The 14467-nt window shown below is 43.7% G+C and overlaps 1 protein-coding gene across 1 annotated transcript in view; it reads left to right on the forward strand.

Moving 5' to 3' along the window:
* KICS2 (KICSTOR subunit 2) overlaps positions 1-14467 on the forward strand; it is a 63087-nt gene that overhangs the window by 37435 nt on the left and 11185 nt on the right. The window contains exon 2 of the mRNA XM_086919055.1: positions 3025-3313. Within this exon, the coding sequence (XP_086775181.1) occupies positions 3025-3313 (289 nt within the window). The remainder of the gene's footprint in view (positions 1-3024; positions 3314-14467) is intronic.

The following is a 14467-nucleotide window of genomic DNA, read 5'->3' on the forward strand; positions in this document are numbered from 1 at the left end:
TTTAATTTTAATTATTTATTAATGTGGTACCTTTTTTAATATCTGGAAATGTAATACATTTAGATGGTGTAAGAAAAACTGCTTATTAATTGAGATGGGTCTGAGTCCACCATAAGGAACAGGACAGAAAACATATAAAGTAATACACAGTTTCAATAATGTGAACCTAGGCTCAACCCCCTGATAGTTATGGCACAGAGCAGAAAAAAATGTGTACAGTATTTAGCGGTAACAAGAGTGTCAAAACCTAGAGTAATAACAATCCCACAACCAGTTTCTAGAAATAGACATTTTTAAAGAACAAAAATATACTTAAACAATAACAATCCAGACACAGGAACCAAAGATTTAAGGGCAAAAGTGCTAAGAGAAGTAGAGACCAATAAGTAGTCACTGTTGACCGGGACCTGCTCGTGGTTTCAGACTGACCACAACTGAGCATGGATGAGAGACATTACGTGGGTCATCCCAGTCAAAGATTTTACCATCTGATGTAGACTCTGAAATCCTCTAGTGGTGCAAGGTTGCAGGCTGTATCAGACATAGCTGTTGGACCTCAGTCCCACTGGAGCAGTTGGTTTTGGCAATAAAAGCTCTTATTGGTAGAAATTCTAATTCTTCGCCTTGTCAAGATTACGACCTTCAGATGTTAGCCTTTTTCTTTTAATGGAGCTTGAAATCCTCCAGTAGGGCAAGCTTGTGGCTGTATCCAATGAAGTCTGTATAGGAACAGAATCCCAAACGTGTGCTCTTTTCAGACTTTCTGGAGCAGTTCCTTTTTGGTCATGTCTAAGCCTACCAGGACCTCACTGTCCAGATTTGGGGGCCAGGACTCACTCCAGCAGACGCCATCTGGGTACTTAGTCATGGGTGCAAGTGGGAACCGATCCAGCCCTTAGTGTCTTCAGATAGCTCCTACAGCAAGTTTAGTGGTCTGTTCATCCTCAAGTTTAGAGGGTGTTCTCTTAAGGTGTGGGTGAGGTGCCACCTTTAATAGGATGTACTATCAAGTGAGGCGGGGGGGGGGGTGTCTCGTGGACACTCCCTAACCAACGAGGAAAAAGTTCACAAGTTCAAATATTCCTACTTTTACAGTACATCCTGTTTGCCCTACTGCAAAACTTTCACACACTGTTGTACCATTCTAATTAAAATCCAAGATGGTGCAACCTTGCTGCCCTTGGAGGTGGCTGGGGTGCCAGCTGGGGTGTGTTTACGGAAATGAGCAGCCTCCCCTCTTCCTAATCTACACCAAATTGGTTTTGTGACCTGCTCGCCTTCCAGCTGAGCTGGTGTCAAGCTGGCTCCACAGAGCTCAGGAAACAAAAGGCTTCCCTTCTCTAGAACTGCCTTTACTCTTAACTATAAACGGGCAGGCCGTATCTTGATCCCTTTCTGTTTAATGAAGTTCCTGAACTCTTCCCAACTTCCCTTCCTGAGCTGATGTGTCTGTCACACACCTCACACCCAGTTATTCCTGTCAAATTCCTTAGCCATGATTTCTGCCCCGGGAGGAGTTTACACTTGAACAAGGGGAAGCACCTGCAGGGTCATCTAGCAACAGGCTAATGTTAATTAACCTATTACAGGTTCAGACAGATGAAGCTTAACTTTATAAAAGGCACTTTTCTTAAATACCTATTCAAAATCCAACTTCACCACTAATTTGGATATTTAATAAACATTAAAAATAGTGTGCAAATTATTCTAGTAGCTTATTTCAAACCAGAAATAGCAGAGTTATGATTTCATTCTGAACTTTAGTTTTACACTTTGGGCAGTTGAAGTACTTCACAATGAAACTAGCTTATGGAGGACTTGTCACTCCAAATACATGCAACATTAAATTCCTGTTTAAATACTAGGCACCCTACCTTGTGGGCTACGAGGCCTACTTCGGGGTGACCTGTTTAATGTTTCAAAGTAGGCTTTCTTGTGAAAAAAGGGTTATTTATAGCTGTAAGGCTAAGAAAGGCTAAGCCTACACAGGTAGGCCTGAAGCCATATTTCCTAGATCAGCCAAGTGTATGGCACAATATGTATTAAAGTCCATAGGGGACACTTAACTTTTACACTCCATTTGTTTATTTCCTGCACCATATTCAATGGCTATACTTGGAAGTTAAGTATAGCAATTAGAAGTTAGCCAATTTTACCATATTTTAGGGGTCCGAGTATATAAACGGGGGACTGGACAGCAGTGCCCCATTTGACAGATCAAAAACCAGCAGCATCAGTCCACAAACGTGACGGTAACGAGGCACTTTACCACAGAAGTAATTAAATATGTGTTTATACAACTGGTGAAATCCAGGATTTATTTCTTCTTTTTTTGGTTTATAAACGTTACTTTGTAAAACCATTTCAACACCTAACTATGTCACTTTAATTCTTTGTTTTTTTCAGTGAAAATAGAGTATGCAAAGTTTATTTTAATTTCTAAAATGTAATAGGATTTTTTCATTATTATTTTTATCATTACATTTTCATAAACTGTTGCCCCTCTCTTTATTGCTCTTTTTTTGTACTTGAAGCGTAGAGCGCCTATTTTCTTTCTTTCTGTCCATCTAGCGTTCAATTAATATACATGTACATATGTGTATTCTTATTGGAGGGTGGGGAGGGTTGGAGGGTAAACTTTATTTATAATAACTTAACCCTATTAACCTTCTCTATAAATGTGTATGTATGTTGATTTGATGTTCGAGTTTTACAGTCACCTGGATTTTGTGTTTGGTACAATACACTATAGCCTCCCTAATACACAAAGGGACATGTGCTTACTTCTATTAGGAAATGTGAGTTGTTTATGAGAATTCTACACAGGTTTTCTCAACTTCTTAAAACATATTGTAGGGAAATGCAAAAAATGTTTTACAGGAAAATACAAGTGGAAATTACTGTACTGTCTTCTTAAATCGGTAAGAAAAAAACGTTTGAAACAACATTTTGAGAGTCTATACGGTACCAGCTTGCCTTTAAGATTTGTTTTAGTTTCTTAAGCCTGTTTCTCTGCATTTTTAGGTGGTCAGTCATTCTTCAGCCGAAAGGATTCAATCCGGACAATCTACACCTCTCTGTACAATGAGCTGAAGAAGGTGGTGGTGACTGGTCGTAATGCAGTTGGAGGAACAGCACCCCACTTTGAAGAGCTACTTTCTCACTTGGCTGAACAGCTCTGCTTTTTCATCCAAGCCCGAAGGGAAATTGCAGATTTCTATGAGAAAATGTACGCTGTCAGCAGCCAAAAGTTTATTAACTCCGAGGAACTGGTGAACATTTTGGAAACCATCCTGCAAAAGTACAGCTCGCGGTAAGGTATTTATGTATTTTTAATTTATATATTTATTTGGATCTATTAAAAGTATAACCAAAACAGTAAAAATAAACTAGTTAAAGAATGTGGCTAGAGCTTCGGAAAATCACTTATTCATACTCTTATATTTGCAATCCCCCTTTCTCTATTATAAAAGAATATTCTTTTCATCCAATAAACATTGTCCGGTTTATTAATACATAAAATAAATGATTTACTGGAATACAACAGTTTTCTGCCTTTACTCGAGCTTCTATTATGCCCTGTCCTAAAGTCTCGATTTTAAAATGGAGATTAACTCCATTTATGTCTACCTGTCTAATATAATACGTAAAAAGTACCCTGAACGTAATCACATCAAGTATTAAATGCTGTGTGCCGAAGTATATTTTTAGCAACTCATGCTTATAATAATACATTTTGGTAAACTATTTATTTCCACCAAATAATGTCATATTTGCTTGTTCTGTGAAACTGGTGATGCATTCTTTTTTTTATAGCTCAACTTGCCTGGTCTCCCTTCTACCTTTTATGATGAATTCATTACAATCCTTGAGACCTACGGAGACATCACCTTGCGTCAAAATCCTGTCTTGCTGCTGCCAGTTATGTAATAATCATTTGGGTGTGTGGTCAAGTACTGGATTAATTAGGAGCACAAGAATAAAGTCTGAATTAAAATCCCCAAATATCACTATAAAAATAGTTAGCAAATGGTTCTAATAGTCCATTGAATAGTATGGGGAAAAGAAGCTTCCAGAGTGTGGTGTCGATGGGGGTTGATGCCTGTTGCAAGAGGTAAAGAGTCCTCAGATTACTTCTGTATGTAGAGGGCATACAAAGAGACCTAATAGAGCAAATTAAAGTTGGAATCAGATCTTAAATAATAATTAAGAAACTTATAATACATTTGAGAATGCTACTGGTCTTTGACATAATAGGCCGAAAGGAAGGCTATCTTCTGGGTATACGAGTCTGGGTCTAACATACCTCTGTTGTATGAGACCCATAATCATTCGAGCTTTACAGCAGCTGAAAGGTGGTAAAGCTCCAGGCCCTAAAACGCTAGCTGGGCATATATTTTTAATGGTGACTTCAGATTCTGAAGCACTTCACTTCTTCTAGGTGGGCACTTTCCAATATTCTGGCAAGAAGCTAATATCACTCGTGTTTGTAAACGGAAAAAGTACTGGAATTATGAATGTAGATTACCAGATTGGAAATGTATTTAATAGTTACACATGTGATAGGAAATCGAATACGCATAGACCAGCAACGTTTACATCTTAATTTGTCATTAAGTCACAATTTTCCTGCCATTCTGGCTTCTATTGACATGTCCTCATACTTTAACACAGAGGTCTTCAAACTGTGGGGCGAGGCCCCCTGGGGGGACGTGAATGGGTTCCCATGGGGGCGCGAATGCCTCTGTAACTGCATGTAAATGAAGATGGCCTGGAAGTGCGTGATGTTTATTTGCTGCATTTCCAGGCTGTCTTCATTTACTTCGAGCCCTTGTGAGACCAGTGATCAGCATGCCATGGGGGTGGAGGTCAGGAAGTGTACTGGCAGGGTCAAAAAGGTTGCTAAAATCAAAAGACATTTATGTATTTTTAACAACTGGCTGTTTTTATTATGATGCATAAACATCAATAATTTTCAAAGCACCTGATGCCATGTTCCTTGCCCCAGCAATTTTCAAAGTATCAATAAAAATGCGCGGATAACTCCAGTGATTAACGTTCTTTCTGGGGAGAGACCAGAGCTTTGTCTGGAAGTGGAAGTTTCTTTTGACTCATCATAGCGCAGAAGGTTAATATGCCTGCTGCACAGAACATGTCCGATTCAGATCACAAAGTACATACACTATAAATAGCTCAATGGGTTATGGTTTTTCTCAGAGATCTTTTTGTTACTTGCAGTTTAAAAGTTAAAATACTAATATATAGCTGAGTGCTATTAACTGTCACCAAAGAGCTGCATGCAAACTGCAAGGAATATATTACAGCTACATATTTTTTGACCAGTTTTTCCTTATCCTAGTATTGCAAAAAGTGTTCATTTGGGTAGAAATCGAGTCTTCTTATTAAAGAAAACCACTCACAATGGTGTTACATTTTAAATTCTGAATTTGTGCTTTTCCAGACCAAGGAATGGGGAGCAGTATTTTTGGGACCACACGTTTTTGTTTGATGCATTTGCTGTTTTATAAGTATCTTACGTAGTGTGGTTAATGAGCTATACAAAAAGTATTCCTGAAATCATCTCATAAGCCCGTCCCTTGCACACAGCCGTGTCCCACCCGCTCCACCAATCATTGCCTTAAAGTTTTGTAGGGGGGCCCGACCTCAAAACATTTTGCTTAGGGGGGCTCGGAGCAAAAAAGTTTGAAGCCCTCTGCTTTAACAGAAAACGCCTCACATCCATTCCTAAAGGACTTCCTTTGGGCAGTCTTTTATAGATTTGGTTTCCCAATACTATGATTGATATCACTAAAGCCTTTAATGTTAATCCTAATACTTCTGTGATTTTAAAAGAACAACTTGTTAATTTTGTCTAAAGTGTGGTATAAAGAAAGATGACCTCCTGTCTCCATTACTATTTGTTTTAAGCGCTAAACGTTTAAAAGGAGACACAGAAAGGCCATGTTTTGATTTTGACCATTAACTGCTAACGTGCAACAATATGCTGATTGCTTTTGATCTGAGCTAAGACTGCTGAGCTAAGACTGCTGAATCCTAAGTCATTCAGACTGTTAAAATACTTGGCACAATCTCTGGTATAAAATCAACAGTTCAAAAACTGAAGTAGCCTTTTGGCATATCCTGAAGATTGAAGGGGGTGTGGGGGATGCCATATTTCAATAAGCATTTGGCAAAGCCCGTAGTTTTGATGTTTGGTAATTGAACATAGAAATATACAATGAAATGCTTATTTGCAGTGCAAAACAAAAAATGATGCGCTGTGTGTACTTTTCACACAAACAAGGGAATAGAAAGAAGGTGAGCATTGTGTAGGGAAATGGATATTGTTGCACTATAAACTCTAACTGTGGGTCAGAAGCCCGACCATTGATGTTTGCGACTCGCAACATGCATTAAATTGCGAGTTCGAAACATCAATGTACAACAGTGTCAAAGACGCTGTTTGCGATTCCCAATGGGATCGCAAATCGCATGCCTCATGCATATTAATGAGGCTGTCGCAATTTGCGACCCCATTGAGAATGGCTGGCACTTCCAGGGATGGTGGCCTGCAGACCACCATGTCTGCAACTGCTTTGTCAATCAAGCAGTTTTTTTATGCAGCCCGTTTTCCTTAAAGGAAAACAGGCTGCATGAAAAAAAAAGAAATGGAACTTTTTGATTCATTTTTAAGGACCTTGGACCATTGCCTGTCCTTAAAAAATGTTTGCTTAACCATTAACAAAGAGGAAAGGGGCCCCTGGGGACCCCTTCCCATTTCCGAATGGTTTACCACCCTCTTAGAGAGGGTGTAAACTGCAAGTATATTGCGACCGCAAATGTGGTTGCAAAACATTATTGCATACGTTTCAGAATCGCTATTAGGAAGCGACGCCCTTGAAACGCTCCTTCCTAATAGCGAGTCTCTAACCCTATTTTGCGAGTCGCTATTAATTAGTGACTCGCAAACTAGGGTTGGTATATTGTGCTACTGTTTTTTGCAGTCCCAAAAGGGCAAAATGCCCCTCAGCGACAGCAATAAACGGTCGTACATCTGGCCGTCTAGCCCTTATTGTTGGCGACCGGTCTGTAACTTTACCAACTATACTTTGAAGGGTGACTAGTTAAATATTTTTTTAACCATTAGAATCTGAGGCTTGTGAAACATTTATTTGGTTGAGGCTTGCAGCAAAAGCATGGGCTAGGCCTACGACACAAGTCTGCTGACTGATGAGTATTTTTTTTAGCCGTGGAGAGAACATGTGTAACAGAATCCAAAAACGTACTTCTGGGATTCTAAGGCTACAGGAATCGGGTGATTCAAAACATTATTTTGAACTATATTCTCTCATGTAGACCTAATAACAAGGTCTTCCAGGAATAATGTATTGGTCCCTGCTGTATGATTTGTGGTGGGTTTGCAAGGGTAGCAAATAATTATAAGCTGTGCATGGTTAGTTATGTCAGTAGGTATTTTTGTGTGCTGAAGAATGATATGCATGTTTGTATGGAAAAGTGTAGTGGGTCTTATTGGATTAAAAGTAAACGGTATGGCATTTGGGGCTCTTAGCTTATGAATGATTTAAGCAGCAATAGCCAACCAGAAAAAACCTCTTTTGTGCCGAGGAAACCGCTTTACCGGTCATGAACCAAGCCACTTTGATGAAAAGAGCTTGGCTTGAATCTGGGCTGTGCAAGTTTGGGGTGCAGTAACACCAGTGTTAATGATCATTTCCTTGTCTTCTTGGTACAAAGATGTATACTCTTTTGATACTACCCTTGAATATATCACTGGTTGTTTCATTTCTATTGACTGGAATTTTCAGGTTCATTGCCTGAGCACCACACAGGTCGAATCCCTCTGGCTTGCTGTGCCGGGTCTGTTCAGGACCGCTGTGAGCTTACCTGGCCACCCACCAAGGGGAGGAGGTTCCTGTGGTCTTAGTAACTACAGCAACTCTGACCCCAATGTTTAGAGAGGCTGCACCACCAGGGGCTCAGTCCCAGGTACTGACAAAATCTTCAAACTATAACATAAACAGTGGAGTTATCATAAGATGTAAGTGTCTTGTTTCCCCCAAGAGCATAACCGAGTATATGATAGTTGGAGTTGTGGGCATTGGTACAGTCGTAACTCGAAGGAGCCATGACATCAATCCCACGGTAGTGGTGCCCACAGATACTCCTAGATGTGTCTTTAGAAGAGAAGAGTTTTCAGACCTGTTCTGAAAGTCCGGAAAGAGGCGGTGGTCCGAAGGGTTGGAGGTAGCGAGTTCCAAATTTTAGCTTCATTACCTGAGAAGGATTGTGTGATAAATCTTTCCCTTTTGAAAGTAGAAGGTTTGAGCAGTATGTTTTAAGCATTGCTTGAAGGTCTGGAGCCTCCTGATATTTTGAGTTTGTTCCCCAGGTACCAAGAGATGGAAGTGTGTATGGCTTTATGGGTGATGCAGGCAGTCTTATAAATTGACCTAGGTTCAGTGGGAAGCCAGCGAAGAGAAAACAGTATAGGTGTAACATTATCATTTTCTTAGGCCCCATAGACGAAATGTGTTGCTGAATTGAGGATGGAAAGGGGAAAGGTGGGTTTTGGGGAGGCCATCAAGGAGAGACTTGCAGTAGTCCAATCTGGGGAGAACCAATGATTGGACCAGAGTTTTCAGGTCTTGCTCAGGAATCAAACGCCACCTCCCCACCTCCCCCCACGGTCCTCCCACCCCCAAGAGAAGGCACAGGTGGTAGCGTGCATTCTTGGCAATGGTGTTAATATGGGAATGTAGGTTAAGTCTTTTGTTCAGGATGACGCCTAGGGATTTGGCGCTGTCAATGACGGTAGGTTTGTTGTTAAGTATGTTCAGATTGTCCATCCATAACTGAACAGGAGGAGGAGAGTTTTTAAGGTAGCGAGAAGAAGGAATTCTGTTTTGGAGGGATTCAGAATTATTATTTTTTTAACGTTATTTATTATACTGCAAGATACATCAAGCAGGGTGCTAAGGAGCCCACTTCAGCCTTCTTCAGCTGCCCTAGAAGAGATAGTTCTGGTGTACATTTAGTCCGATCCAGTGTCATGTCAGAGAGTACTTTCACAACATGCTACCAAAAGCTGTGTATGGCAACACAACCCCACATCAGGTGCATAAAATTGACCCCATCCTGCCCAAATCTAGTACATCTCGCATCCTCCAGCAATTCAAATTTCAACAGTTGCGCATGGGTGTAATACATCTGATGCAGGTACTTAAAAATGGAGATTACAATTGGCAGTCAGATTCCCAGTTTTCCCAGGACATGGGGTCATCAAGTTCCATGTTGCTTTGGGCAGCATTATATAATCCTTTACTACTCCCCCCCCCCCCCCCCCCCCCCCCCCCCGCCATCCCTGGATAAGACCACCTGTAGCACTTTCGGCACTCTCGGCTCCTGCGGAAACTCAGGGTATAGAGTATGCTCTGAAGGCCCCTCGCTCCTGTGCCGCAGAAATGCCCCGGTGCGCAGCAATCTGCATGTCTGGCACATATAGATATTCCCTCCCTGCACGAACAGCAAGGGACCTCCACACCAGGACAGTACACCTAACAGAATTAAGCTCCTTCCTGGTGCCACCTTCGACTCCATGCAGGACCATAGCAGCTAACGGAGTTGCAAATGCAGTGTCCGCCTCCACCGCCAAATGCGGCAGGTATCACTGTGGATAATGCTAATAATGTGTGAATTGCGCCTTCACGCACAGGAAATATAAACGCAAATCAGGCGCTTCAAACCCCCCAAGCTCAAACGGCACGCCAGAGTGTTCCAGCTGCATCTAAAATGCTTGCCAGCCCACACCAATGCCAGCAGGCAAGACTGCAAGGTTTTGAAAAATGCTACATTCAGTGTTATTGGAATATTCACAAATAGAGAAGTTTGGGAAGACTAGTCCTCTTCAGTCCAGCAATTCTACCAGCCGATTACAGTGGTAGGCGAGTCCACCGGGAGACTTGTTCTGTAATGTTGGTAATGACCCGTCCATCATTCATTCCGAGCACCGTGCCAGGGTCCCTGTGCACCCAGATGCCCAAGTACTTCACAGGATCCTCTGACCAGGAGTGCGGATACTCCAGGACCGTCTCCTGTGCAGTCCGTCAGTGGGAAGACAGTAGACTTTGCCCAGTTTATTCCTAACCCAGAGTGTCTCTCAAACAGAACGTACTCGTATAGTATGGATGCCAGATGCATGGCTGGTTCGCGGACATATAACATCATATCATCCTCATAAAGCGAAATGGCAAACGGACGCTGCCGGAAACCCAGAGCGGCATAGGATTGCTTTTGTCAGTTCATACATGCTAACGGCTCAAGCACCAATGAAATGAGCATTGGGGAGAGGGGACAGCCTTGCCTGGTGCCCCTGCATGTTAAGAATGTATCAGATACTCACCCATTAACGAGCAGCCTGTCGACCGGACCTGCCTACAAGAGTCGCACTCATTTTAAGAAGAACGGCAGCATTCGCATTCTCTGCAGGACAACAAACCTGTATCCCCAATGAAATGAATTGAAAGCTTTTGCCGCATCAAAAAGCACTGCCACATCTGGGAGCTCGGGGTCCAAGTGGTGCATCACAGCAAGGATGGTCCTTAAGTTATGTATGGTCAGTCGTTTGGGGACAAATTCCGACTGGTCAGGGAGGATCAAATTTGGGATCTGGGGTTGTAGTCTATTAGCAATTAATTTTGCCAAAATGTTTGTGTCAATATTTATTAGGGGCAGTGGCCTACACGACTCGCACTTATTTGCAACTTTGTCCGGCTTTAGAAGTGTGACAAGCAGAGCTTCCCTAAGGGTGGGGGGTAGCATACCAGATTCATAGGCCTCAGCAAAGACCTCCAGAAAGTGCGGGCCATTACCTCAATATATATCTTGTAGAATTCACTAGGCAGCCTATCTAGACACGACGCCTTACAGGTCGGGAGGGCCATTATAGCTTCTTTGACATCCTCCACATTAAAGGGCTGAGTCAAATATTCACGCTGGCCATTAGAGAGCCACCCTAGTGCAATATCATCCAGATAGCTGGAGACTTCGTCCTCGCTAGGCGACGGCTTGTTCCCATATAAATTGGTGTAAAAGTCGATAAACACCGTACTAATCTCTGCGATGGAGTGACGAGCAATAGAGTCCTCATCCACCATCTCAACGAAATGTTCCTGTCCTTTAGGAAGCGAACGTTAACGGCCAATGATCGACTAGGTCCAACACCCTCTCCATAGTAGCACGCCTTACATCTCCTAGACCTGTGTAGTACCTCCTGGTCTGCTATCTGATTGTGTAGAGTTACCAATTCCCTAATTTGAGCCAGAATAGCGGGCAAAGGACATTGTTCAATGTCCCGCTCCAGCGCACTAATCTTAGCAGCTAGGCCACTTATTCTATTCCGAAGAGCCTTCAATACACAAGCATGTGCCCCAATACATTCCCCTCTAAGTGTAACTTTAAAGGTCGCCTAAAGTGTGCCAGCACTATCAAAGAGCCTTCACTCTCCGTGAAAAAGTTAGCTCCAATCGTGGCTCTGAACACTGGGTCTAGTAGGTAAGATTGCCGTAACCGCCACTGAAACGGCAGCCTAACACGCACAGGGACACTGAGGTCTAACAGCACAGGGGAATGATCGGAGAACGTTTTTGCCAAGTGTTTTCGAGAGACAGTCCAGGGGCACACCTCCTTGGAGACCAACCAATAGTCCAACCTGTACCAGGAACCATGTACTGTGGACACATATGTACCCTCTCTCCTAGCCAGATTTCGGGATCTCCATAGTCCATAAGACCCTAGGCCTCCATCAGCTCAACCAGCACAGGAATAGCCTGTTTCCCCCGCCCCACCACATCCACAGAGCAGTTGAGCCTAGGATCCAGGCACACATTTAAGTCACTGCCCCATATTACTACAGAGGGAGGGAAGCAGGAGATACACCTCCGGCATTTTTCTAATGACCATAGGTATTAACAAATAGCACAGACGTGCCTCCCATTTTGCCCAGAAGCAACCTCCACTGCTCATCGACTTCAGACTTAATTAAAGTGAATGGAGTACCTTTCTTGACTAGAACCAGCACTTCTCTAGAATAGGAGGAATACGATGCTGCAACACAGCCCAACAACTCCTCCATATTTTGTTCCGTATGTTTAGTGAGATGCGTCTTCTGAAGAAACACAACCTGCACATCCTGCCTATCTAGAAATGCTAACAGATTACGAATCTTTTTGTAGTTTTAAGCCCACGTACATTCCATGTTATTAACTTAATATTACCACCTGGACATGCATTGAACCATCATACCTTGCAAGATCCCACTTTTTATACATCCTAGAAAGGACCATGAGGCTACCAAATAAACTGCATCTATACTACACAGTGTCTGCCAAGTTGCCCCGCTTCCTCCCGGTCCCCTCACCCACTTCAGCACCCCCAACTTGCTAAAGGCATCCCAGTGAAATACAAACAAGCCCCACAACAAAAACATAACCCGTAGAAATAGTCGGGGTACACCCATTAGGAATCACTAGAGTCCATACAGCCCCCCCAGTGCTAGGGGAGATGGCCGAACGTGTCCAAATTGCCAACGTGACAGCTCAGTCAGTGTTCAGTGCCTATGAGGCTTCGGTCATCTCCATTTTTTTTTTTTACAGTGCTCACATAATCAACAAATCGTGTGACCAGGATGAAGCCCACACAGGAAAAATATTTCACATGGTGTTGACCAGCTTCAGTGAACATCCCACCTCACAACGACCACCAAAGCAGTCCGGTGGCGACCTTCAGGCTGCGACCATACATTCACAGTTTTGCAGGCCCAGCTAGAGACTCACTGTTCCTCCTCATCTGGATCACTAACAGTTTCACGGCAACGCTTTTTCAGAGATTTAGCATGTTCCATGGCGGCTTTTGGGTTGTTGAAACTCTTGAAAGTCCCCTCCTGCCCAATCCTCAGGCATGCAGGATAGAGTATAGCATACAGGATTCCTACCGCCAACAGCAATTTTTTGACTGCACAAACTCCTTTCTCGCTGCCTGAACAGCCGTGGTAAAATCCGGGAACAAAGCTAACACATTCCTGTGATAGTTAATTGTACCTTTTTCTCAGGCCAATCTGAGGATAGTGTTCCGATCTCTGTAGTTTAGCAGATGCGCAATTATAGTTCCCGGCGGGCCCCAGGGATTGTGCGTACTTCCAGAGATCGGTGTGCACGCTCCACGATCAGCATATGCAACAAATTGTCCACAGCAAAAATATCTTTGAGCATCCTCTCCACGTAGACCTCCATCTTCCCAGTACTGGTTGACTCCGGCAGACCTGTGATTCTCAGGTTGTTTCTCCTGGATCTTGCCTCCAATTCTTCGTTCTTCGCTTGGATAGCTGTCAGCACTTTTTCCATATTCAAGGTTTTGTTGGAGACCGTGTGCAGGTCGTCTTAAGCCGTAGAAACACGCTTCTCAACGTCGCCCAACCTGGTGCCCTGCTTGTCAAGCTGTGCTGCCATATGATCCATATGTAACTTTAATGCATCAATCTTTCCATCAATTGACTGTAGGCTATGCTGCATTGCAAGGAGTGTAGATTCCAGAGTCCGGGCAGCGTCTGATGGAGCCTCAGAGTCCGAAGTTTGTTTGGTCTTCGATCTCCCTGGTTTGCGCATTTCAAATGTGAGGCGGGATTGTGTCTTATCGTTTTTTCCCATTGTGCCCAGCTCACTTGTAGCAATAGCAGTTGCCACTCACAACCACCCATTCAGGTATAAGACACTCCACAGTGGAGTGAGCCTCTTATTTGCACTGGTGCCTATAGGATACAGATACAAACGGCTCCACCACACAGATCTACGGCTACATCGCTATATCTTCACAGGCATCCACAGCCCCAGGCCGCTACAATAAATGGCGCAGCCACAGGACTCTCCACCTCCAGAGCAGTCCGCTAATATGCACCAGTTCTAGAAATGAAATCCACTGTAACCCAGACACACTTGTCCAGCCTCCCCGGCAGCAGCAGCAGCAGCAGCCCAGATGACCAGATGGCCGGTACACAGATCACCCCCCACTCTCACTGAGTGCCAGTCAGCAGCCAGATGTCATCCAGGGAGTGACCACACAGTGGGGAGCAATCGGGCCCTAAGACCAGAGAGGTCGCAAGTCATGCAGCCAGGAGCCTGTGGAAACTACAGCGCCAATCCAATAAGGTGAGCCAGTTCGTAAGGGGAGGCCCGCCATCCCAGGCCACAGCGACATGGTAAATTAGGAGCAGCACGTAGGCCCGGTATCACAACCACAACAGGCGGAGAAGAACTCACTACAGATCCGAAACATCAAGGGCCTGCCCGCCTCAGCCACAACGATATTGCTCACAGCGGCCCCAGCGTGTCAGGTGAGCAGCGCCATCGCAGGCACAACGTTTCTTTGGTCTGGCGGCATCTGCACGTCCCGATAG

This window comes from Lissotriton vulgaris, chromosome 1_1 (genome assembly GCF_964263255.1).
Source record: "Lissotriton vulgaris chromosome 1_1, aLisVul1.2, whole genome shotgun sequence".
NCBI classification, from domain to species: Eukaryota; Metazoa; Chordata; class Amphibia; order Caudata; family Salamandridae; genus Lissotriton; species Lissotriton vulgaris.